Source organism: Catharus ustulatus, chromosome 23 (assembly GCF_009819885.2).
Source record: "Catharus ustulatus isolate bCatUst1 chromosome 23, bCatUst1.pri.v2, whole genome shotgun sequence".
NCBI lineage: Eukaryota > Metazoa > Chordata > Aves > Passeriformes > Turdidae > Catharus > Catharus ustulatus.
In genome coordinates this window covers 1,218,788-1,244,332 of record NC_046243.1, presented here as the reverse complement: position 1 = coordinate 1,244,332, position 25,545 = coordinate 1,218,788, and the positions used below count along the sequence as shown (strand labels likewise).

The window sequence follows — 25,545 nt, the reverse complement described above, 5'->3', positions numbered from 1 at the left end:
GATTGATGGGATGGGATCCATGGGATCCATGGGATGGGAGGGGATCAATTGGATGGAAACCATGGGATCTATGGGATAGGATAGATGGGATAGGATCCATGGGATGGAATCCATGGGATTCATGGGATTGATGGGATCCATGGGGGCCATGGGATGGGATCAATGGGATCAATGGGAACAATGGGAACAATGGGATGGATTCCATTGGATGGAATTGATGGGATGAGATGGGATGGGATGGGATGGGATGGGATGGGATGGGATGGGATGGGATGGGATGGGATGGGATGGGATAGGATCCATGGAATCGGATGGGGTGGGATTTATGAGATGGGATGAATGGGTTGTGATCCGTGGAATGGATAGGGTGGGGTGGGATCCATGGAATGGGATCCATGGGATGAATGGGATGCCCACAGTGAGGGGCTGAACGTGCCTCTGGTGCCTGCTCCACCCTCCCCCCACATCCCTGAACCCCAGCGAGCTCAGAGAAGGGGGCACAGCCCCTCCAACCCCCCTGCACCCCAAATCTCCTCGGAGCTGCTGCTCCCTCTGCTCCTGCAGGAACTGGGGTGCTCATAGAGGAAATCCAGGATGGATGAGGTGGGGAGGGGTGGTGGGAGCCAGAAGGAGCTGGAGCTGCTTCATCCTCCACCCACTCAGGTTTTATCTTCGTGGGGGACGTCATCCACCGCATGCTGACGGCCACGCAGTACATCGCCCCGCTGATGGCCAACTTCAACCCCAGCTACTCCCCAAACTCCACCGTGCAGTACCTGGACAATGGTGGGTCCTGCTCCAGCCCCCCACCCCCTTTTTGGGCTGCCAGCGGGGCTGGGGGTGTGGGGAGGTGTGGGAGGGACGGTGGGCAGGATGGTTGGGACAGACAGAGAGATTTGTAAAGTCAGGTCTTGGAATTTGTGATTTATTGCAAAAGGGCCCTGCCTGGAGCTGCCAACCACAGCTCAGAGCAGGGCAGAGAGAGAGTGGGGGGTAAGAGAAAGAACTCAGAGAGCAAAGTTCCCATTACAATACAATAAATCTTCTTCTGTGCTGAATATTCTAATTTCCACTAAGCAATCCAATACAAGATACAAATCCTACAGCATTCACACACAGCCTGTAAGAATCATTGCATTGCCATGCTGTGTTACACTTTAAACCCTAAAAACTTCTCTGTGGGCCCTAAACTTTACACTTTAAACCCTAAAAATTTCTCTTTGGACCCCTTCTGCCAAGCCAGCAGGGTCTCCTCTAAACCTTGGATTTGTCTGTAAGCAGAAGGAATTGTTCAATTAAGAGGGGATTCCTTTGAACTGGACATTCTATTTTTTTATATTTATTGGTATCCCAAAGATGGGTTTCATTTCAATCTCATTTATAATTTCCATATTCTCAAAATCTTTTGCCAGGCAAACATATTTATAAGGTTTTGCTGATTTATCCTCCTGGTTCACCCTCCATCAGGGATGTTTTATTCCGCTTCCAGTGAGGTTTTGGAGGCTGGAGGGTGATGAGGGGATGGAGGATCCTCTAAGGGGGAGAGGGATCATCTCAGGGGAGAGGGATCCTCTCAGGGGGACAGGGATCCTCTCAGGGGGACAGGGATCATCTCAGGGGGACAGGGATCCTCTCAGGGGGACAGGGAAGGACTGAGCAGCTGTGCTCACCCCCAGGGACCGTGTTTGTGGTGCAGTGGGACCAGGTTTATCTGCAGGGAAAGGAGGATTTGGGCAGTTTCACCTTCCAGGCCGCCCTGCACCGCAGCGGCAGGATCGTCTTTGGCTACAAGGAGGTGAGAAATGGCCAGGGGGTGTTGGGGATTTACTAAAATATCAATATTGGTCTAATATTGATACTCAGCTGACTCTGTAACAATTTAAAGTTGGGGAGTGAATGTTTATTCAACGCTGGGCAGCAGCGTGGGGTAACCCCTAATGCACACTGCAAAATTCCAAAATAAGAAATAAATTGCTGCAGTCATTTTTATACAATAATCAGCATTTAAAATGATAAATAAATTCCTGTATCATTTGGGTACAATAATCAACATTTTAAATAGTAAATAAATAAATTGCTGCAGTCATTTGGATGCAATAATCAGCACTTAAAATCAGAAATAAATTCCTGTATCATTTGGGTACAATAATCAGCATTTTAAAATAGTAAATAAATAAATAGCCACAGACATTTGGATACAATAATCAGCATTTTAAATAATAAATAAATTCCTGTATCATTTGGGTACAACAATCAGCATTTTAAATAATAAATAAATAAATTGTTACATCATTTGGATACAATAATCAGCATTTTAAAATGATAAATAAATTCCTGTATCATTTGGGTACAATAATCAGCATTTAAAATCAGAAGTAAATTCCTGTATCATTTGGGTACAATAATCTGCATTTTAAAATAATAAATAAATAAATTGCCACAGTCATTTGGATACAATAATCAGCATTTTAAAATAATAAATAAATAAATTGCCACAGTCATTTGGATGCAATAAACAGCATTTAAAATAATAAAATAAATAAATTGTTACATCATTTGGATACAAGAATCAGCATTTTAAATAAGAAATAAATTCCTGTATCATTTGGGTACAATAATCAGCATTTTAAATAATAAATAAATAAATTGCCACAGACATTTGGATGCAATAGTCAGCATTTTAAATAATAAATAAATAAATATTAAATGATATATAATGAATAATCAGTATTTTAAATAATAAATAAATAAATAATCAATCAATCAATAAATAATAATACATAATAAATAATCAGCATTTTAAAGAGCTGGTCTGAAATTCCACATCCCTCATTTTGGCTCTTACAAGGGGGGTCCCTGGGGGGGTTTCTGTGTGTTTTGGGGGGTGGCACCATGCCGGATCTGTCCCCCGCCATGTCCCTTGCAGGTCCCTGTGGCGTTTCTGTGGTTTTTGGGGGGTGGCACCATGCCGGATCTGTCCCCTCCCATGTCCCTTGCAGGTCCCTGTGGTGTTTCTGTGGGTTATGGGGGATGGGACACTGTCAGATCTGTCCCTGCAGGTGCCGGTGCCGGTGCAGCAGATCGGTGGCAGCCAGCACCCGGTGAAGGCCGGGCTGTCCGACGCCTTCCTGGTGCTCAACCCCAACCCCGACGTGCCCGGTGAGTCCTGGGGGCTGATCCCACAGGGGCAGGGACAAGGACAGGATCCCAGGGGCTGATCCCACAGGACAGGGACAGGGAGGGATACCAGGGACAGGGAGGGATCCCAGGGACTGATCCCACAGGGACAGGGAGGGATCCCAGGGACTGATCCCACGGGGACAGGGAGAGATCCCAGGGGCTGATCCTACAGGGACAGGGACAAGGACAGGATCCCAGGGACTGATCCCACAGGGAGGGATCCCAGGGATTGATCCCACAGGGACAGGGAGGGATCCCAGGGACTGATCCCACAGGGACAGGGAGGGATCCCAAGGACTGATCCCACAGGGACAGGGAGGGATCCCAAGGACTGATCCCACAGGGACAGGGACAGGGACAAGGACAGGATGCCAGGAGCTGATCCCACAGGGAGGGATCCCAGGGACTGCCAGCAGGATGTGGCAATGCTCACATCGCTGTCCTCACTCTTATTTATTTATTCCCAAAAAAAAAAAAAAAAAAAAAAAAAAAATCCCTCCCAGCCTCTCCAGTCACGGGGAACCCAATTCCCTCCCGGTTTTTCCCTCTTTTTTTATTTTTTTATTTTTAATTTTTTTTTTCTGGAGCCATCTGGCCCGGGCTTGTGTCCGAGGTTCTGTTCTTTGCCCCTCTCCCTCCATCCCCGCGGGATTCCCGAGCCCTGCCCCGGGTGTAGGGGATGGAGAGGGACGGGGAATGATCCCAGGGGATGGAGAGGAGCGGGGGATGATCCCAGGGGATGGAGAGGGACGGGGGATGATCCCAGGGGATGGAGAGGAGCGGGGGATGCTCCCAGAGGATCCAGAGGGGCGGGGGATGCTCGGAGGGGATGGAGAGGGGCGGGGGATGCTCGGAGGGGATGGAGAGGGGCGGGGGATGCTCGGAGGGGATGGAGAGGGACGGGGGATGATCCCAGGGGATGGAGAGGGGCGGGGGATGATCCCAGAAGATCCAGAGGATCGGGGGATGCTCCCAGAGGATGGAGAAGAGCGGGGGATGATCCCAGAGGATCCAGAGGGGCGAGGGATGCTCGTCCTGCCCATCCCCGAATTCCCGTGCTCCAGGGAGGGCTCGGATGGTGCCCCAGGAGCATCGGGGCTGTGTCACCACCCCGAACGCGGCACAGAGCCGGGGTGAAAGGGTCACGAGGAGATTTTTGGGAGGCTCCGGCCGTGTGAGTCAGAGCCGAGCGATTTTTCTTTGGAGCTGTTTTGGGAACAGGGCCAGGCTGGAGCACGGACAGAGGAGCAGGACGAGCTCAGAGCTGGGAATCTCTGCCCTGACCCCCCCAGAACTCCCCCAGGGGGGTGTCCCCGAGCCGGGGGGGCTCAACCCGATCCAGGGCCGCTCTGAAGCCTGGGCTGTGTTGCAGAATCCCGGCGCAGGACGATCTATGAGTATCACCGAGTGGAGTTGGACACCAGCAGCATCACCAGCCTGTCTGCTGTGGAGTTCACCCCTCTGCCCAGTGAGTCCTGGCGGAATTCCACCCAAAAACCACAACAGGATCCGGTTTGCAGCCCGAGGGGGCAGCTGGGGGGGTGGGAGGGCGATGCTGCTGCTCATCCCCCAGTGTTTGGAGTCTGGGGAGTTGGGGAGAGATGGGAGCTGTCAGCAGGGAGCGGCTCACACCCACCTTGGGGTCTCCAAGGAGCAGCTCAGCCTAAATTGGGGTCCCTAAAAAGCAGCTCAGCCTAAACTGGAGTCCCCAAGGTGCAGTTTATCCTGAATTGGTGTCCCCAAGATGTAACTCACCCTGAACTGGGGTCCCTAAAGTGCAGCTCAGACTGATCTGGGATCCCCAAGATGCAGCTCATCCTGAACTGGGGTTCTTGGGAAGCAGCTCAGCCTAAACTGGGATCCCCAAGGTGAAACTCACCCTTATCTGGGGTCCCTAAAGAGCAGCTCACCCTGATCTGGGGTTCCCAAGGAGCACCTCAGCCTAAACTGGTGTCCCCAAAGAGTAGCTTATCCTGAACTGGGGTCCCCACAGAGCAGCTCACCCCAAACTGGGGTCCCCAAGGAGCAGCTGACCCTGTCCTAGGGTCGAAACAGAGCAGCTCAGCCTAAACTGGAGTCCTTGGGGAGCAACTCACCCCAAACTGGAGTCCCCAAGGTGCAGATTATCCTGAATTGGGATCCTCAAGGAGCAGCTCATCCCCACCCTGGGGTCCCTAAAGAGCATCTCACCCTGATCTGGGGTCCCCAAAGTGCAGCTTACCCCACCCTGGGGCCCCCAAGGTGCAGTTTATCCTGAATTGGGGTCCCCAAAGGAGCAGCTCAGTCTAAACTGGTGTCCCCAAGGTGCAGCTCGCACCCACCCTGGGGTCCCCAAGGTGATGCTCACCCTTATCTGGGGTCCCCAAGGAGTAGCTCAGCCCCACCTTGGTGTCCCCAAGGAGCAGCTCAGTCTAAACTGGGTTCCCCAAAGTGAAGCTCACCCTTATCTGGGGTTGCCAAGGAGCACCTCAGCCTAAATTGGTGTCCCCAAGGAGTAGCTCAGCCTGATTTGGGGTCCCCAAAGTGCAGCTCACCCTGAACTGGGGTCCCCAAAGTGCAGCTCACCCTGAACTGGGGTCCCCAAGGTGCAGCTCAGCCTAAACTGGAGTCCTTGGGGAGCAGCTCATCCCAACCCTGGGGTCCCTAAAGAGCAACTCACCCTGTGCTGGAGTCCCCAAGGAGCAGCTCACCCTGAATTGGGGCCCTTGGGGAGCAGCTCAGCCTAAACTGGGGTTCCCAAGGAGCAGCTCAGCCTGATTTGGGGTCCCCAAAGTGCAGCTCACCCCCAACCCTGGGGTCCCCAAGGTGGAGCTCAGTCTAAACTGGGGTCCCCAAGGTGCAGTTTACCCTGAACTGGGGATCCCAAGGTGAACCTCAGCCTAAATTGGTGCCCCCAAGGAGCACCTCACCCTGATCTGGGGTCCCCAAGGTGCAGCTCACCCTCAATTGGGGTCCCTAACGAGCAGCTCACCTTGATCTGGGGTCCCCAAGGAGCAACTCACCCTGAATTGCTGTCCCCAAGGTGCAGCTCAGCCTAAACTGGGATCCCCAAGGTGAAGCTCACCCTGAACTGGGATTCCCAAGGAGCAGCTGAGCCTAAATTGGGATCCCCAAGGAGTAGCTCAGCCTAAACTGGGATCCCCAAGGTGAAGCTCACCCTTATCTGGGGTTCCCAAGGAGCACCTAAGGCTAAATTGGTGTCCCCAAGGTGCAGCTCAGCCTGAACTGGAGTCCCCAAGGTGCAGCTTATCCTGATCTGGGGTCTCCAAGGAGCAGCTCAGCCTGAACTGGGGTCCCTAAAAAGCAGCTCAACCTAAAGTGGGGTCCCCAAGGTGCAGCTCAGCCTAAACTGGAGTCCTTGGGGAGCAGCTCATCCCAATCCTGGGGTCCCTAAAGAGCAACTCACCCTGTGCTGGGGTCCCCAAGGTCCAACTTATCCTGAATTGGTGTCCCCAAGGTGCAGCTCACCCTGTCCTTGTGTCCCCAACTGTCCCTGCCCTGTGTCCCCAGCTGTCCCTGTCCCTGTGTCCCCAGCTGTCCCTGCCCCGTGTCCCCAGCCGTCCCTGTCCCTCTCCCCCACCCAGCCCCGCCTGGACACATCCTGGATGATTTCAAACTCAACCTCAGCCAACAAAAATCCCAAATCCCAACTGAGGCCGGGATGGAGCAGAGCTGGAGGAGGGATCTGCAGGAAATTCCTCTTCCCTCTGCTCAGAGTCCCCGGGAAGGGACAAAAACTGTCCCCAAGCTGTCCCTGCGCTGTCCCATCCCTCCCTTTTTAATATTTCCGAGCTGATTTTGTTCTGATTTTCACTCCAGCTCAGCCCACGAGACATTTCCACCTCCCCCACACCCGCCTGGGATTTCTGGGCGGTGCCTTAGGCGCGGTTTTAGTGCCCGGAGCCAAGGACACGAGGCCGTAAATCCGGATCTGCATTAAACGCTGCAATAAATGCAATAAATGCATTGAAGGGCTGCATTAAATTCATTAAAGGGCTGCATTAAACGAGGCATTAAACGCATTAAACACTGCATTAAATGCATTAAATGCTGCATTAAATGTGCCAGACGCTGCATTAAATGCATTAAATGATGCATTAAGTGCATTAAATGCTGCATTAAATGCTCCCCACGGGGGAGTTTGGTGACAATTTTAGCAGCAGGTTTCTGCAAACAGGACAGAAATAATCAAGAACTCTCTCTTTTATTTATTTAAATTTTTTATCTGCTGAAGGTTTGTTTTTTTCTAATTTTTCCCCATTTTTTTCCTTTTTGTTTCCCCTTTTTTATGAAAAATTGCATTTTTTATTGATGTGAAAAAACATTTTTTATTGACGTGAAAAAACATTTTTTATTTATGTTATTGAATTTTCTGCAACCTTTCTGCTGGGAAAGAAATCTGAAATTTCTCCTGGGAAAAAAAAAGTCAGAATTGTTATAAATGAGAAATAAAAATCTTAATTTTTAGTGAAATTCAGATTTTTTATTTTCTATAGACAGTACAAAACTGGGGAGATTTTAGGGGCCATTGACCACTCCATGCTCAATAAAATCTCAATTTGCAGCTTCTTCTTATGTTAAATTAATAATTCTTAATTCTTCTTATAAGTTCAACACATTTAAATTCAATAAATTTAAAATTTAAATAAATTTTAAATTTAATTTTAAATAAATTAAACAAATTTAAATGAAATGCATTTAAAATTTAAATACATTTAAAATTTAAATGCATTTAAAATTAAAAACTTAATTTTAAATAAATGAAATAAATTTAAAATTTAATTTTAAATAAACGAAATAAATTGAAATTCAATAAATTTAAAATTTAAACAAATATAAAATTAAATATTTAATTTTAAATAAATGAAATAAATTTAAAATTTTATTTTGAATCAATAAATTTAAATTCAATAAATTTAAAATTTAAATAAATATAAAATTAAATATTTAATTTTAAATAAATAAATTAAAAATTTGATTTTAAATAAATGAATTAAATCTAAACTTTAATTTTAAATAAATTCAACAAATTTCAATTCAATAAATTTAAAATTTAAGTACATTTAAATTCAACAAATTTAAAATTTAAATAAATTTAAAATTAAATATTTGGTTTAAAATAAATTTAATAAATCTAAAATTTAATTTTAAATAAATTAAACAAATTTAAATGAAATAAATTTAAAATTTAAATAAATTTTAAATTAAAATTTTAATTTTAAATAAACTAAATACATTTAAATGAAATAAATTTAAAATTTAAATACACTAAAAATTAAAAATTTAATTTTAAACAAATTAAATAAATTTAAATTTGAATCCCATTTCTCCTCCACCTCAGCTTTATCCAAACCTCGATGTTTTTGTGCTCAACAGGAATTTTTTTCTCTCTGTTTTTGCAGCCTGCCTGCAGCACCAGAGCTGTGAGATGTGCGAGAGCTCGGGGCTGAGCTTCAACTGCAGCTGGTGCCACGTCCTGCAGAGGTACCTGGGGGTTATTAGAATATAATTTTATATTTTTTTAAAATTATTTCCTCATTTTTAATTGATTTTTGGGGTGAATTTGTTGATTTGTGCAGCTGCTGCCACGTCCTGCAGAGGTACCTGGCCTTTATTGTTGTTTTTATATATTTATTTTTAATTATTTTCTCATTTTTTGCTGATTTTTGGGGTGAATTTTTTGATTTTTGGGATGAATTTGTTGATTTGTGCAGCTGCTGCCACATCCTGCAGAGGTACCTGGTGATTTTTTTGGGTGAATTTGCTGATTTGTATTTTATTATTTTTTTATCTTTGTATTTTTGTACTTTTGCATTTTTGTATTTGTATTTTTTTATTTTTGCAATTTTTTATCTTTGTATCTTTGTATTTTTGTATTTTTGGGGTTCTTTTTGTTTTTGTGGTTTTGTAATTTTTAATTTTTTTATTTTTGTACTTCTGCATTTTTGTATTTGTATTTTTACATTTTTGTATTTGTGTGGTTTCGTAATTTTTTATTTTATTTTTGCACTTTTGCATTGTTGCATCTTTGTATTTTTTTTGTTTTTATATTTTTGTATTTTTGTATTTTTTTTACCTTTGTATTTTTGTAATTTTTAAATTTTCATTTGGGATCCCTGCTGTCCTTTGGGATCCCTGCCGGGTTTTCCCGTGCAGATGTTGCTGGAAGGAGCCGTGAGGATCTCGTGGTGCTGCCCCGGCCCCGAGCCAGGGATGGAAACTCAGACTCAGGCCCAGCTTGTCCTGATTTCCCTCTCCTGCTTTTCCCTCTCCTGTTTTCCCTCTGCTTTTCCCTCTCCCCCTTTTCCCTTTCCTGCTTTTCCTTTTCCTGCTTCTCCTCTCCCCCTTTTCCTGTTTTCCCTCTCTCCCTTCCCCTCTCCCCGTCTTCCTTTTTCCCTCTCCTGTTCTCCATCTCTCCCTTTTCCCTTTTCCCTTTCCTGTTTTCCCTTTCCTGCTTTTCCCTCTCCCTTTTTCCCTTTTCCCTCTCCCCCTTTCCCTCTCCTGTTCTCCCTCTCCTCTTTTCCCTCTCCTCTTTTCCCTCTCCCCTTTTTCCTCTCCCCCTTTTCCCTCTCCTGTTTCCCCTCTCCTGTTTTCCCTTTTCCCTCTCCCCCTTTTCCCTTTTCCCTCTCTCCCTTTTCCCCCTCCTGTTTTCCTTCTCCCCATTTTCCCTCTCCCCCTTTTCCCTTTTCCCTCTCCCCCTTTCCCCTCCCTCTGCTTTTTCCCTCTCCCTCTTTTCCCTCTCCTCCTTCTCCTGTTTTCCCTTTCCTGCTTTTCCCTCTCCCCCCTTTCCCTCTCCCTTTTCCCTTCCCCTTTTTCCCTCTCCTCCTTTTCCCTTTTCTCTCTCCCCCTTTTCCCCTCTCCCTCTTTTCCCTCTCCTGTTTTCCCTCTCCCCCTTTTCCTTCTCCCTTTTTTCCCTCTCCTCTTTTCCCTTTCCTCCTTTTCCCTCTCCCCCTTTCCCTCTCCTCTTTTCCCTCTCCTCTTTTCCCTCTCCTCTTTTCCCTCTCCCCCTTTTCCTTCTCCCCCTCTCCCCCTTTTTCCTCTCCCCTTTTCCCTTTTCCCTCTCCTGTTTTCCCTTTCTTGCTTTTCCCTCTCCCCTTTTTCCTTTTCCCTTTTCCCTCTCCTTCTTTTCCCTCTCCTGTTTTCCCTCTCCTGTTTTCCCTCTCCTATTTTCCCTCTCCCCTTTTCCCTCCCCCTTTTCCCTCTCCCCTTTCCCTCTCCCCCTTTTCCCCTTTCCCTCTCCCCCTTTTTTTCCCTCTCCCCCTTTTTTTCCCTGTCCTCTTTTCCCTCTCCCCCTTTTCCCTCTCCCCCTTTTTCCCTTTTCCCTCTCCCCCTTTCCCCTTTTCCCTCTCCTGTTTTCCCTCTCCCCTTTTCCCTCCCCCTTTTCCCTCTCCCCTTTCCCTCTCCCCTTTTCCCCTTTCCCTCTCCCCCTTTTTTTCCCTCTCCCCCTTTTTTTCCCTGTCCTCTTTTCCCTCTCCCCCTTTTCCCGCTCCTGTTTCACCTCTCCCCCCTTTCCCTCTCCCCCTTTTTTCCCCTCTCCCCGTTTTTCCTTTTCCCTTTTCCCTCTCCTTCTTTTCCCTCTCCCCCTTTTCCCTCTCCCCCTTTTTCCCTTTTCCCTCTCCTTCTTTTCCCTCTCCCCCTTTCCCTCTCCTCTTTTCCCTCTCCTCTTTTCCCTCTCCCCTTTTTCCTCTCCCCCTTTTCCCTCTCCTGTTTCCCCTCTCCTGTTTTCCCTTTTCCCTCTCTCCCTTTTCCCCCTCCTGTTCTCCCTCTCCCCATTTTCCCTCTCCCCCTTTTCCCTTTTCCCTCTCCCCCTTTCCCCTCCCTCTGCTTTTTCCCTCTCCCCCTTTTCCCTCTCCCTCTTTTCCCTCTCCTCCTTCTCCTGTTTTCCCTTTCCTGCTTTTCCCTCTCCCCCCTTTCCCTCTCCCTTTTCTCTTCCCCTTTTTCCCTCTCCTCCTTTTCCCTTTTCCCTCTTCCCCTTTTCCCCTCTCCCTCTTTTCCCTCTCCTGTTTTCCCTTTTCCCTCTCCCCCTTTCCCCTCTCCTCCTTTTCTCTCTCCACCTTTTCCCTCTCCCCTTTTCCCTCCCCCCCTTTTTTTTCCCTCTCTCCTTTTTTCCCCTCTCCCCCTTTTCCTTCTCCCTTTTTCCCTCTCCCCCTTTCCCTCTCCCCCTTTTCCTTGGGGAAATGCTCCTGAGCCTTTTCCTCCTTTTTTTGAGGAATTTTTTTAAGGAATTTTTGAGCTCTTCCAGCACAGCTGGATTAAATAGTCACATTTTCCTGTTTGGTCAAATGTCCTCAGCAGGGTGGGGTTTGGGGTTTAGGATTTGGAGGTTGGGGATTTGGGGAATTGTGGATTTGGGAATTTGGGATTTAGGATTTTGGGGTTTAGTATTTGGGGATTTGGGGTTTGGGGATTTGGGGAATTGGGGATTTGGGGGGTTGAGGAATTGGGATTTGGGGATTTTGGGCTTTGGGGATTGGGCGTTTGGGGGTTTAGGATTTGGGGTTTGGGAATTGGGGATTTGGTATTTGGGGAATTGGGGATTTGGGAATTTGGGGTTTAGGATTTGGGTTTTGGGGAATTTGGGATTTGGAGATTTGGGATTTGAGGAATTGGGGATTTTGAGGTTTGGGGAATTGGGATTTGGGGATTTGGGGAATCGAGATTTGGGGGTTGGGCATTTGGGGGTTTGGGGATTTTGGGGTTTAGGATTTGGGGTTTAGGGATTGGGGGTTTAGTATTTGGGGAATTGGGGATTTGGGGGTTTAGGATTTGGGGAAATGGAGATTTGGGGTTTGGGCATTTGGAGTTTGGGTATTTGGGGTTTAGGATTTGGGGTTTAGGGATTGGGGGTTTAGTATTTGGGGAATTGGGGATTTGGGGGTTTAGGATTTGGGGAAATGGAGATTTGGGGTTTGGGCATTTGGAGTTTAGGTATTTGGGGTTTTGGGGGAATTGGGGATTTTGGGGATTTTGAGGATTTGGAGGTTTAGGATTTGGGGACTTGGGGTTTGGGGAATTGTGGTTTGAGGATTTGGGGAATTGGAGATTTGGGGGACTTGGGATTTGGGGTTTTGGGGAATTAGGAATTTGGGGTTTGGGCATTTGGGGGTTTGGGGAATTGGAGTTTGGGGGTTTAGGATTTGGGGATTTGGGAATTGGGGGTTTGGGGTTTAGGGTTTGGAGAATTGGGGGTTTGGGATTTGGGTTTTGGGGAATTGGGGAATCTGGGATTTGGAGATTTGAGATTTGAGGAATTAGGGAAGTAGGATTTGGGGATTTTGGGCTTTGGAATTTGGGGTTTGGGATTTGGGGATTTAGGATTTGGGGTTTGGGGAATTGGGAATTTGGGGGTTAGGGATTGGGGATTTGGGGTTTGGGAATTGAGGATTTGGGGTTTGAGCAATTTGGGAATTGGGGATTTGGGGTTTAGGGATTGGGGGTTTAGGATTTGAGAAATTGGGGATTTGGGAATTTGGGGTTTCGGATTTGAGTTTTGGGGATTTGGGGAATTTGGGATTTGGAGATTTGGGATTTGAGGAAATGGGGATTTTGGGGTTTGGGGATTTGGGATTTGGGATTTGGGGAGCCCAGGCACCCCCAGCCTGCTTCCCTGCCCTGGATAATTCTGCTTTTCCCCCCAGGTGCTCCAGTGGCTTTGACAGGCACAGGGAGGAGTGGCTGAGCTACGGCTGTGCCCAGGTGAGCTCAGACAATCCCAAAATTCCCCAGGGAAGGGAAAATCCACGGAAAAAAGGGCCCAGGGTGCTCTGGGGCTGACTGAGCATCCCCTGGGAGTTCCCTTTAAAAATCCCTTTATTCTCTTTGGATTTCCATTTAAAAATCCCTTTATTCCCTTTAGATATCCCTTGGGATTTCCTTTTATTCCCTTTAGATATTCCTTGGGATTTCCTTTTTAAAAATCTCTTTATTCCCTTTAGTTATCCCTTGGGATTTCCCTTTAGATATCCCTTTATTCCCTTTAGATTTCCCTATAAACATCCCTTGATTTATCCCTTTAAAAATTCCTTTATTCCCTTTGTATATCCCTTGATTTCCAAATATAAATATAAATATAAATACAAATATAAAAACAAATATAAATATAAAGGGTTAATTCAGCCCAAATTCCCATTTTTCCTGCTGGGGTTCAAGGTTAATCCAGCCCCAATTCCCATTTTTTCCTGCTGGAATTCAATCATTAATCCAGCCCCAATTCCCATTTTTTCCTGCTGGAATTCAATCATTAATCCAGCCCCAATTCCCATTTTTTCCTGCTGGAATTCAATCATTAATCCAGCCCCAATTCCCGTTTTTTCCCAGCCCGATCACCGGACCTGCGCGGATCTCGCGGATGTTGACGCCTCCCCCGCGCCCCCCGGGGTCCCCTCCCCCACGGGCTCGCTCGTCCTCGGCAGCACCGAAGGTGGGAACGGGAGGGGACCCCGAAACTGAACCCAATGGTGACCCCAAAACTGAACCCAATGGTGACCCCAAAGCTGAGCCCAGTGGGGACCCCAAACCTGAACCCAATGGTGACCCCAAACCTGAACCCAATGGTGACCCCAAAGCTGAGCCCCACATTGACCCCAAAGCTGAACTCAACAGGGACCCCAAAGCTGAACCCAGTGGTGACCCCAAAGCTGAACCCCACAGTGACCCCAAAACTGAACCCAATGGTGACCCCAAAGCTGAGCCCTGGACAAGGGGACCCCAAAGCTGAACCCAATGGTGACCCCAAACCTGAGCCTGACAGTGACCCCAAACCTGAACTCAACAGGGACCCCAAACCTGAGCCTGACAGTGACCCCAAAACTGAACCCCACAGTGACCCCAAAACTGAACCCATTGGGGACCCCAAACCTGAGCCCAACAGTGACCCCAATCCCTGAGCCCAGTGGGGACCCCAAAGCTGAGCCCTGGACAGGTCACCCCAAACCTGAGCCCGGGGGGGACCCCAATTCCTGAGCCCCACAGTGACCCCAATTCCTGAGCCCATTGGGGACCCCAAACCTGAACCCAACAGGGACCCCAAAGCTGAGCCCTGGACACGGGGACCCCAAAACTGAGCCCCACAGTGACCCCAATTCCTGAGCCCATTGGTGACCCCAAAGCTGAACCCAATGGTGACCCCAATGCTGAGCCCAACAGGGACCCCTAAACTGAACCCAACAGGGACCCCGAACCTGAGCCCCACAGTGACCCCAATACCTGAGCTCATTGGGGACCCCAAACCTGAACCCAATGGTGACCCCAAAGCTGAGCCCCACAGGGACCCCAATTCCTGAGCTCACTGGGGACCCCAAACCTGTGCCCTGGACAGGGGGACCCCAAACCTGAACCCAATGGTGACCCCAAACCTGAGCCCCACAGTGACTCCAAACCTGAACCCAACAGGGACCCCAAACCTGAACCCAATAGGGACCCCAAACCTGAGCCTGACAGTGACCCCAAAGCTGAGACCCACAGTGACCCCAATTCCTGAGCCCAGTGGGGACCCCAAATCTGAGCCCTGGACAGGGGATCCCAAAACCTGAACCCAACAGGGACTCCAAAGCTGAGTCGTGGACAGGTCACCCCAATTCCTGAGCCCCACAAGGACCCCAAACCTGAACCCAACAGTGACCCCAATTCCTGAGCCCTGGGAGGGTGACCCCACATCCCTGAGCCTCGGACAGGGATCCCCCATTTGTGATCCTGATCCCTGGATAGGTCACCCCAATTCCTGACCCCTGGGAGGGTCACTCCACACCCATTCCTGATCCCTGGGACAAGTGATCCTCACACTCCTGATCCCAATCCCCCCACAGATGATCCCCCCATCCCTGATCCCAACCCCTGGACAGATCTTTCACTGCCTCAAAAATCAAATCCAAATCCCAGCAAATCCCAGGCCCAGATGGGTTTGGGAGCAGAATCCTGGAATGGTTTGAGTTGGGAAGGGACCTTAAATCCCTTCCAGACACCTCCCACCATCCCACGAGCTCTAAACCCCGTCCAGGGACCCACAGCTTTTCTGGGAATTCCATCCCAGCCTTCCCCACCCTCCCAGCAGGAATTTATTCCCCAAATCCCCATTTCTCCAGCTGTAAAAGCAGCAGCGCTCCCCAGATCTGGAAAGTTCTGGAATCCCAGCAGGATTTGGGTTGGAATTTGGGACCCCAAAGCTCATCCCATCCCAGGTGAAACCTGGGGCACGGTGGGAAGAGATTTGGGTTTTTTCAGATTTTTACTAATTTCTGAAGCTCAGAACCCACAGAATCCTAAAAGGGTCAATCCCAGAGAGGGGCTGGGAATTTCACTGGTGGCTCAAAGCCTGGAATTACGGTGCTGATCGCCCTCTTTTTGGGAATTCTGCTCCTTCCAGCCCCACAAAAAATCCCTGGAGTTCCAAAGCTCCATAATCCCATTAACTCAGGGCCGGCTCCGCCGAGCCTGGCGCAGGTAGCGCCGCAATTTGGCTGCTTAATGGTCCCTAAAGCAAAGTGCTAATTAGGATAAATAAAAGGAGAGACAATAATTGTCCTTGAGCACTGGGAAGGAGCTGGGTGGGGGAGCAGAGCTCTGCCTGCCAAGGATGATTTTGAAAGCAGAAATTAAAGGCAAGGGGGGGTTGGAACTCCAGCACTGGGATTGTTTTCCAGCCTGTTGTTGGAAAAAAAGAGTAAGAGTGTGACACAGCGAGGCATGAGGTTAATTTGTGATTTGGAAGGGAGCAAACTGCAGCTGCAGCATGAGGAGGGCTGGGAAAAGGAGAGGAGCAGCTACAGAGAGAGGGGACCTGGCCCTCAGTGTCCTTAACCAGCCCAGATTCTTGATTTGTGTTCCCTTTAGCCAGCCCAGATTCCTGATTTGTGTTCTTCAGCCAGCCCAGATCCCTGATCTGTGTCCTTCAGCCAGCCCAGATTCCTGATCTGTGTCCTTCAGCCAGCCCAGATCCCTGATCTGTGTCCTTCCATCCAGCCCAGATCCATGATCTGTGTCCTTCAACCAACCCAGATCCCTGATCTGTGTTCCCTTCAGCCAGCCCAGATCCCTGATCTGTGTCCTTCAGCCAGCCCAGATCCCTGATCTGTGTCCTTTAACCAGCCCAGATCCCTGATCTGTGTCCTTCAACCAGCCCAGATCCCTGATCTGTGTCCTTCAGCCAGCCCAGATCCCTGATCTGTGTCCTTCAGCCAGCCCAGATCCCTGATCTGTGTCCTTCAGCCAGCCCAGATCCCTGATCTGTGTCCTTCAGTCAGCACAAATCCCTGATCTGTGTCCTTCAGCCAGCCCAGATCCCTGATCTGTGTCCTTCAACCAGCCCAGATCCCTGATTTGTGTCCTTCAGCCAGCCCAGATCCCTGATTTGTGTCCTTTAACCAGCTCAGATCCCTGATCTGTGTCCTTCAACCAGCCCAGATCCCTGATCTGTGTTCTCTCCATCCAGCCCAGATCCCTGATCTGTGTCCTTCAGCCAGCCCAGATCCCTGATCTGTGTCCTTCAACCAACCCAGATCCCTGATCTGTGTCCTTCAACCAACCCAGATCCCTGATCTGTGTCCTTCAACCAGCCCAGATCCCTGGATCCACATCCCCACTACCCCAGACCTCTGGATTTGTTTCCTCCCCACCAGCCCAGCTCATCCTCCTCCCCATCCCATGTTCCTGGATCTGTGTCCTCCCCAGCCAGACTCACATTTTGGATCAGGATTTGGAATCCAAGCCCTGGGAATTCTGGATCAGGATTTGGGGTTTGAGCCCTGGGAATTGTGGATCAGGGTTTGGAATCTGAGCCAAGGCCTGGGAATTCTGGGTCAGGAATTGAAATCCAAGCCCTGGGAATTCTGGATCAGGGTTTGGAATCCTAGCCCTGGGAATTGTGGATCAGGATTTGGGATTTGAGCCAAGGCCTGGGAATTCTGGATCAGGAATTGGAATCCGAGCCCTGGGAATTCTGGATCAGGATTTGGGATTTTGAGCTGAGAATCCTGGATCAGGATTTGGAATCCAAGCCAAGCCCTGGGAATTCTGGATCAGGATTTGGGATTTGAGCCCTGAGAATTCTGGGTCAGGAATTGAAATCCAAGCCCTGGGAATTCTGGATCAGGATTTGGAATCCAAGCTCTGGGAATTCTGGATCAGGATTTGCAATCCAAGCCCTGGGAATTCTGGATCAGGATTTGGGATTTTGAGCTGGGAATTCTGGATCAGGAATTGGAATCCGAGCCCTGAGAATTCTGGATCAGGAATTGGAATCCAAGCCCTGGGAATTCTGGATCAGGAATTGGAATCCAAGCCCTGGGAATTCTGGATCAGGATTTGGGGTTTGAGCCCTGGGAATTCTGGATCAGGATTTGGAATCTGAGCCCTGGGAATTCTGGATCAGGATTTGGAATCCAAGCTCTGGGAATTGTGGATCAGGATTTGGAACCCTGGTGTCTTTCCCCCTGCTGAGTGACAAAGCCTTGTCTGGTAAATCCTGGCCCTTCCAGGATGAGCCAAGGAATGGGAGTGGATTTTGAGCATCCCATGGATTATTCTGGGATGCACTGGCTGAATTCCCTCAGCTGGACACAAACACCCAGTGATGGATCAAAGCTCCCACGGGGGCTCTGAACCAACCCTTCCACAAAAAAGGAAAGAACACAAACCTGGGCTGTTCCCTCCCCCAGAGATTTAAAACTGCCCAGAGATCCCATCCCAGGGGTGGGAGCCACAAGGGTATCACAGATTTAATTTAAATTTAATTGAAAACCTCCTGATTTTATTGTTTCGTGCTGTTTTCTCCTTTCAGATGACACGAAGCTGAAGCAGTTTGCAGCAGAGGGTAAGGCTGGGCTGGGGGAGAGCTGCATCCCAGGGAGATCAAAATGCAATTCCTGTTATCCTCACCCTGATGAGTGCAGTCCCAGCCAGTGAAAAATTTGGGAATTCTGTGTTTTGTCCTTTGTCCACTTTTCCCACTCACTCCTATTCCAACTCCAGTTTTTCCCTCCCACATCATTCCCATTATTTGCAATATCTTAAAAAATATTTTTAAAAAATATTTGCCATATTTTTAAGCTCTTTTTCCTTTAAATTTTTCTGGCTGGGACATAAAAACCAAGATAAAATCCAGTCCTTTGCCCAGATTTGCTTTTCCCCTCCCTTTTCCTGGGAATCCTGGCTCAGCCTCATCTTTTCCATCAACCCCAAACTGCTGCTGTGGTTCCCTTATTAATCCCAGAACTAAGAGCACATGCTTCTTTAAATCTTCTTTAAATCTTTTTAAATTGATAGTTTTTTATGTGTAGTTAAACATTTTTTGGGCACTATTTAACATGGCTGCTTTTTGGCTTTGCTTTTTTAGAATATTCGTGTTTTTTGGCTTGTGGTTTTAATTTTTTTTTCTTATTACTTTTTAATTTGGGTGGTGGTTTTTGTCTTTTTGTGGCTGGTGAGTGTTGATAATTGTTGTGTTAGTTGTAGGGTTTTTATTACATATTCACTGTTATTTTAACTAATAGTTTAAACTTTATTAACTATATTAAACTACTTAAACTAATAATTTAAGCACACTATTTCTAAAAACCTTCTAACTTTTGCTATTAAAAGAAAATAAGCTTATATTCATACAGAAAAGCTATTTTAACAATACACACATAACATTTTCTCTTAATATTTATAAAAAACCAACACTGGGAAGATGCAGCAGCTCTGGGGGGGCTCAGCCCTGTCATAATAAATAAAACTAGCTGAATTAAAAATATTAAACCAACAATTTTTATTTTTTGTGACTGAAAATTCGGTCCTGGGAAGACAACACCGAGCCTGGGTGAACACACCCACTGATCTGACCTCTATGGCATCAGATCCCCCTGTGTTCACAAATTCTGTCCTGGGCAGTTTTTATTCAGTTTTACTGGCCTGGTGCAAAAGTTCTTCTGTTTCTGCTGTGGATTCCCAAAATTTCTTTTGTTTCTGCTGTGGATTCCCAAAAATCCCTTTGTTTCTGCAAAGATATGGGAATTAGGAATAACAGTTCTGTACTAGGGAAATTAAAATAGAAATACAGCACTACAAAGAACAAACCCCAAACCCTGACACAGTCAGAGTACAACCTGACACCCATCAGTCAGGCAGGGTGTTGGCAGCAGTCCCATCCCATGGTGGCTGCATCCTCCTGCAGTGACAGATGTGGCTCAGTTGGAGCAGGTCCAGTGGTGATGTGGAGAAATCCGGTTTTCCTCTGGAATCCAGTGGAAAAAGGGCTCACCTGGTGTCGCAAATCTCAGTTTTTATCTTGGTAAGAAATGTTGGGCTCTTCCCCCTGGCTGGAGCAACTCCCAATGGGATGCAGTAATTTTATCAGTGCCACAGTGGGACTCAATGGCCATGAGCAGAAAATGACTGGCTGGAGGAAGGATGGGCTGTGAAAAGATAAAGAACACTGCCCTGCCTGGTTTATAAACCATGGCCATGAACAGGAGATATCCCATGAGATAAAGAACACTGCCCTGCCTGGTTTCAATGGATGCCCATTAGCAGAATATCTCCCACAGAGATCAGGATCACTGCCCCACCCTCAACAGATGTTGATAAAATAGATCCCTTTTATCACACTCTATTGTAATGTGCAGTTTATAATCAGGTGCAGCTTATGTATGGACAAAGAATGAAAATTTACTGGCACCCAGAAATGCGGCTTATACTCAGTGCAGCTTATAATCATGAAATTACTGTACTTTATTCCTGATCTGATCCTATTTTTCCAGGCACAGGGAGCAGCCTCCCCTCCCGGGGCACCCCGGTCCCCACAGGTACCGTGGTGGCCGTCGTGGTGGCCGTGCTGTTCCTGGCCGGGCTCATCCTGGCCGGGATCTACATCAGCGGCCACCCCACGTCTGCTGCTGCCCTGTTCTTCCTTGAGGTGAGCCCTGCTGGGGGGGATCATCCCATCCTCCTCATCCTCACACCGTCCTGTGTCCTTCCCAGCCAGCCCAGATTCCTGGAGCTGTGTTTTCCCTGTTATTTTACCCCATCCTTTCCCCCATTATCCTTTCCCCCATTATATTTTCCCCCATTATTCCCCCATTATCATTTCCCCATTATCCTTTCCCCATTATAATTTCCCTCATTATTCTCCCATTATTGCTCCATTATCATTTCCCCATTATTATTTCCCCATTATAATTTCTCCCATTATTCCCCCATTCTTTTTCCCATTTTATCATTTCCCCATTATCATTTGCCCATTATCCTTTCCCCCATTATAATTTCTCCCATTTTCCCCCATCCTTTCCCCATTATAATTTCCTTCATTCTTTCCCCATTATCCTTTCCCCCATTATAATTTCCCCCATTATCCTTTCCCCCATCCTTCTCCCCATTATAATTTCCCTCATTATTCTCCCATTATTCCTCCATTATTCTTTCCCCCATTATCATTCCCCCATTATCATTTCCCCATTATCCTTTCCCCTATTATAATTTCCCCCATTATTTCTCCCATTACCATTTCCCCCATTATAATTTCTCCCATTTTACCCCATCCTTTCCCCCATTATAATTTCCCCCATCCTTTCCTCATTATCCTTTCCCCATTATCACTTCCCCCATTATAATTTCTCCCATTTTCCCCCATCCTTTCCCCATTATAATTTCCTTCATTCTTTCCCCATTATCCGTTCCCCCATTATAATTTTTCCCATTATCCTTTCCCCCATCATTTCCCCCATCCCTTCCCCATTATAATTTCTCCCATTATCATTTCCCCATTATCATTTGCCCATTATCCTTTCCCCCCTTATCATTTCTCCATTATCATTTCCCCATTATCATTCCCCCATTATCATTCCCCCATTATCATTTCCCCCATTATTCCCCCCTTATCATTTCCCCATTATCATTTCCCCCATTATAACTTCCCTCATTATTCTCCCATTATTCCTCCATTATCCTTTCCCCTATTATCCTTTCCCCCATTATCATTTCCCCCATTATAATTTCCCCCATTATTCCCCCATTATCATTTCCCCATTATCCTATCCCCCATCATTTCCCCCATCATTTCCCCCATTATTTCTCCCATTATCATTTCCCCATTATCATTTCCCCCATTACTCCCCCATGATTTCCCCCATTATAATTTCTCCCATTTTCCCCTATCCTTTCCTTTCCCCCATTATCATTTCCCCATTATCATTTCCCCATTATCCTTTCCCCCATCCTTTCCCCTATTATTTCTCCCATTATCCTTTCCCCCATCATTTCCCCCATTATTTTCCCCATTATAATTTCTCCCATTTTCCCCATCTTTTCCCCATTATCATTCCCCCATTATCATTTCCCCCATTATTTCTCCCATTATCATTTCCCCCATTATTATTATGTCTCCCATTATCATTTCCCCCATTCTTTCCCCATTATCATTCCCCCATTATCATTCCCCCATAATCATTCCCCCATTATCATTTTCCCCATCCTCCCCCACGATCCCCTCAGCACCTGGGGCTCAGGGCCGTGTCCCAGCCCGTCCCTGTCCCCGTTTGTGTCCCCAGCGCCGGCCGCTCCGCTGGCCCGCCATGAAATTCCGCAACCACCCCAACCACGCCTCGTACGCCGAGGTGGAGGCGGCCAGCCAGGAAAAGGAGGGGTTTGTGGAGGCTGAGCAGTGCTGAGCACTTCTCCTGAGGAAATCCCAGAGGAATCCCGAGGAAATCCCAAAGGAATCATGAGGAATCACAAGGAATCTTGAGGAATCCCAAAAAATCCCGAGGAAATCCTGAGGATTTACAAGGAAAACCCAAGGAATCCCAAGGAAATCTCAAGGAATCCCAAAAAATAGTGAGGAATTCTGAGAAAATCCCAAAGAATCTCAAGGAATCCCAAGGAAAGTCCAAGGAATTACAAGGAAATCCTGAGGAATCCTGAGGAATCTCAAGGAAATCCCAAGGAATCCCAAGTAATCCCAAAAAATCATGAGAAATTCTGAGGAAATCCCAAAGAATCTCAAGGAATCCTGAGGAATCCCAAGGAATCTCAAGGAATTACTAGGCAATCCCAAGGAAATCCCAAGGAAATCTCAAGGAAATCTCAAGGAATCCCAAGGAAATCTCAAGGAATCCCAAAAAATCGTGAGGAATTCTGAGGAAATCCCAAAGAATCTCAAGGAATTCCAAGGATATCCCAAAGAATCTCAAGGAATCCCAAGGAAAGACCAAGGAATTACAAGGAAATCCTGAGGAATCCTGAGGAATCTCAAGGAAATCCCAAGGAATCCCAAAAAATCGTGAGGAATTCTGAGGAAATCCCAAAGAATCACAAGGAATTCCAAAAAATTGTGAGGAATCTTGAGGAAATCCCAAAGAATCTCAAGGAATTACAAGGAAATTCCAAAGAATCTCAAGGAATCCCGAGGAATCCCAAAGAATCCCAAGGAAAACTCAAGGAAATCTCAAAGGAATCCTGAGGAAATTCCAAAGGAATCCTGAGGAATCCCAAGGAAATCTCAAGCAATCTAGAGGAAATCCCAAGGAATCCCAAAGAAATCCCAAAGAATCTCAAGGAATCTGGAGGAAATCCCAAGGAATCCCAAAGAATCTCAAGGAATCCCAAAGAATCTCAAGGAATTACAAGGAAATCTCAAGGAAATCCCAAAGAATCTCAAGGAAATCCCAAAGGAATCTCAAGGAATCCTGAGAAATCCCAAAGAATCTCAAGGAATCCCAAGGAAATCCCAAAGAATCCCAAGGAAATCCCAAAGAATCTCAAGGAATCCCAAGGAAATCCCAAAAGGAATCCCAAGGAATCCCGAGGAAATTCCTTCATGCCCAGCTCAGGTGTCCCAAAAAAAGAAAAAAAACCAAATTCTGCTTTTTGGGGGCAGAAATCTCCTTTTTTGGGGGTAGAAATCTCTTTTTTTTCCCCCCAAATTTGAATTTCCAAGCTTTTTTGCTGCAGTGTGGATTTGTGGATTTGTGGATGGATTTGGAATAAAACCTTTTCCTTTTTCCAAAGAAACTTTTCCTTTTTCCATTCTTGCTGGGTGGGTTGGGAATGAATTTCATCCTGAATTCTTTTTCTGGAATGCAGGAAACAGTTAATTTTAATTTATTATTATTTAATATTATTATTTAATTTATTATTATATTATTTATTTTATTATTTTTAATTTTTTTTATTTTATTATTATTTATATTTAATTTCTTTTTAGGGTTTTTTTTTTCCCATTACCATGAGGAATTCTCAGGGCTCAGAAAGAATAATTAAGGTTTAAACCAAAGTTCTCATTTCCTTCTAATTTATTCTGCTTGGATTATTTAGATTATTTATTTAAATTTATTATTATTATTATTTATATTTTTTTTTCCCTTGGAGAGCAGAGTTTCCTTGGATAATTTGGGTTTTTTCACAACACTCAGGTTCAAAATTTCGATCTCAGCAAATTATTAAAAAAAAATAGTGATAAAAATAAAAAGTGATAAAAATCACTTCAAGATTATTCATAATTCCACATCCAGACTTCCTTTAATCTGCTTATTCCCATTAAAACAATAAAAAATAAATCAAATTTTTCCCATTTTTCCTGCTCATCCCTCTTTTCCTCCAGCCTGGGAGAATGCAAACAGGTTGGAATTAATTCCATTTAATCAGGATTAAAAAATTCAAAATTTAAACTATTTTAAAAATTCAAAATTTAAACAATTAAATTCCTAATCCTAAAATTAGAAATGCTGAAATCCCAAATGCTGAAATCCCAAATTTCAAATGCTGAAATCCCAAATCCTGAAATTTCAAAGGCTGAAATCCCAAATGTTGAAATCCTGAATGCTGAAATCCCAGATGCTGAAATTCAGAATGCAGAAATCCCGAATTTCAAATGCTGAAATTCCTAATCCTGAAATCCCAAATGTTGAAATCCCAAATTTCAAAGGCTGAAATTCCTAATGCTGAAATCCCAAAAGCTGAAATCCTAAATTTAGAATGCTGAAATTCTGAATGCTGAAAATCCTAATGCTGAAATCCCAAATCCTAAAATTCTGAATCCTGAAATCCCAAATGCTGAAATCTCAAATGCTGAAATTCCTAATTCTGAAATTCTGAATGCTGAAATTCCAAATGCTGAAATCCCAAATGCTGAAATCTCAAATTTCAAATGCTGAAATTCTGGATGCTGAAAATCCTAATGCTGAAATCCCTAATCCTGAAATCCCAAATCACAAAATTCCAAACCCTGAAATTCCAAATGCTGAAATCCCAATAAATACTGAAATCCCAAATGCTGAAATCCTGAATGCTGAAATCCCAGATGCTGAAATTCCTAATTCTGAAATTCTGAATGCTGAAATCCCAAATGCTGAAATCCTGAATATTGAAATCCCAATAAATGCTGAAATCTCAAATGCTGAAATCCCAAATGCTGAAATCCTGAAAGCTGAAATTCCTAATCCTGAGGTTCTGAAAGCTGAAATCCCAAATGCTAAAATTCTAAATGCTGAAATCCCAAATGCTGAAATCCCAAATGCTGAAATTCTCAATGCTGAAGTTCTCAATGCTGAAATCCCAAATTTCAAATTCTGAAATCCCAAATACTGAAATTCTGAATGCTGAAATCCCAAATGCTGAAATCCGGAAATCCCAAATACTGAAATCCCAAATACTGAAATTCCAAATGCTGAAATCCCAAATGCTGAAATCTGGAAATCCCAAATACTGAAATCCCAAATACTGAAATTCCAAATGCTGAAATTCTCAATGCTGAAATTCCAAATCCTGAACTCCCAAATGCTGAAATCCCAAATTTCAAAAGCTGAAATCCCAAATTCTCCATCCCCAGGGCTTCTGTGAGACAAACAAGGCCCCAACCCAGCCCTGGGGATTTTAGGACATCTCAATTTTGTTCCTTTTCCCCTCTTTGCTCTGTCCAACCCCTGACTGGATTAAAACCCAAAAACCAAACTCAAACAAACACCAGGTGATGGTGTCACCCCAGCACTCAATTAACCCATCACTGTTAATTACCCCAATCACTGCACGGGGTGAAGCCTCAGGAAATCCTAAAAATACCCTCAGGAAAAATAAATCCTAAAAACACCCTCAGGAAATCCTAAAAACATCCTCAGGAAATCCTAAAAATACTTCAGGAAATCTTAAAAATACCCTCAGGAAATCCTAAAAACACCCTCAGGAAATCCTAAAAACACCCTCAGGAAATCCTAAAAGTACTGTCAGGAAAAATAAATCCTAAAAATACCCTCAGGAAATCCTAAAAACAAATCCTAAAAATACTCCAGGAAATCCTAAAAACACTCTCAGGAAATCCTAAAAACACCCTCAGGAAATCCTAAAAATACCCTCAGGAAAAATAAATCCTAAAAACACCCTCAGGAAATCCTAAAAATACTT

At 45.9% G+C, this 25,545-nt stretch overlaps 1 protein-coding gene across 1 annotated transcript in view; it reads left to right on the top strand.

The window, feature by feature from the left end:
- PLXDC1 (plexin domain containing 1) overlaps nucleotides 1–22,911 on the top strand; it is a 31,057-nt gene extending 8,146 nt beyond the window's left edge. Inside the window, exons 5-14 of the mRNA XM_033078902.1 lie at nucleotides 664–786; nucleotides 1,677–1,795; nucleotides 3,060–3,159; nucleotides 4,553–4,648; nucleotides 8,583–8,664; nucleotides 12,819–12,876; nucleotides 13,498–13,600; nucleotides 17,954–17,986; nucleotides 19,914–20,068; nucleotides 21,699–22,911. Coding sequence (XP_032934793.1) covers nucleotides 664–786; nucleotides 1,677–1,795; nucleotides 3,060–3,159; nucleotides 4,553–4,648; nucleotides 8,583–8,664; nucleotides 12,819–12,876; nucleotides 13,498–13,600; nucleotides 17,954–17,986; nucleotides 19,914–20,068; nucleotides 21,699–21,818 — 989 coding nt within the window. The 3' untranslated portion in view covers nucleotides 21,819–22,911. The remainder of the gene's footprint in view (nucleotides 1–663; nucleotides 787–1,676; nucleotides 1,796–3,059; nucleotides 3,160–4,552; nucleotides 4,649–8,582; nucleotides 8,665–12,818; nucleotides 12,877–13,497; nucleotides 13,601–17,953; nucleotides 17,987–19,913; nucleotides 20,069–21,698) is intronic.
- Nucleotides 22,912–25,545: the final 2,634 nt, after the last annotated feature.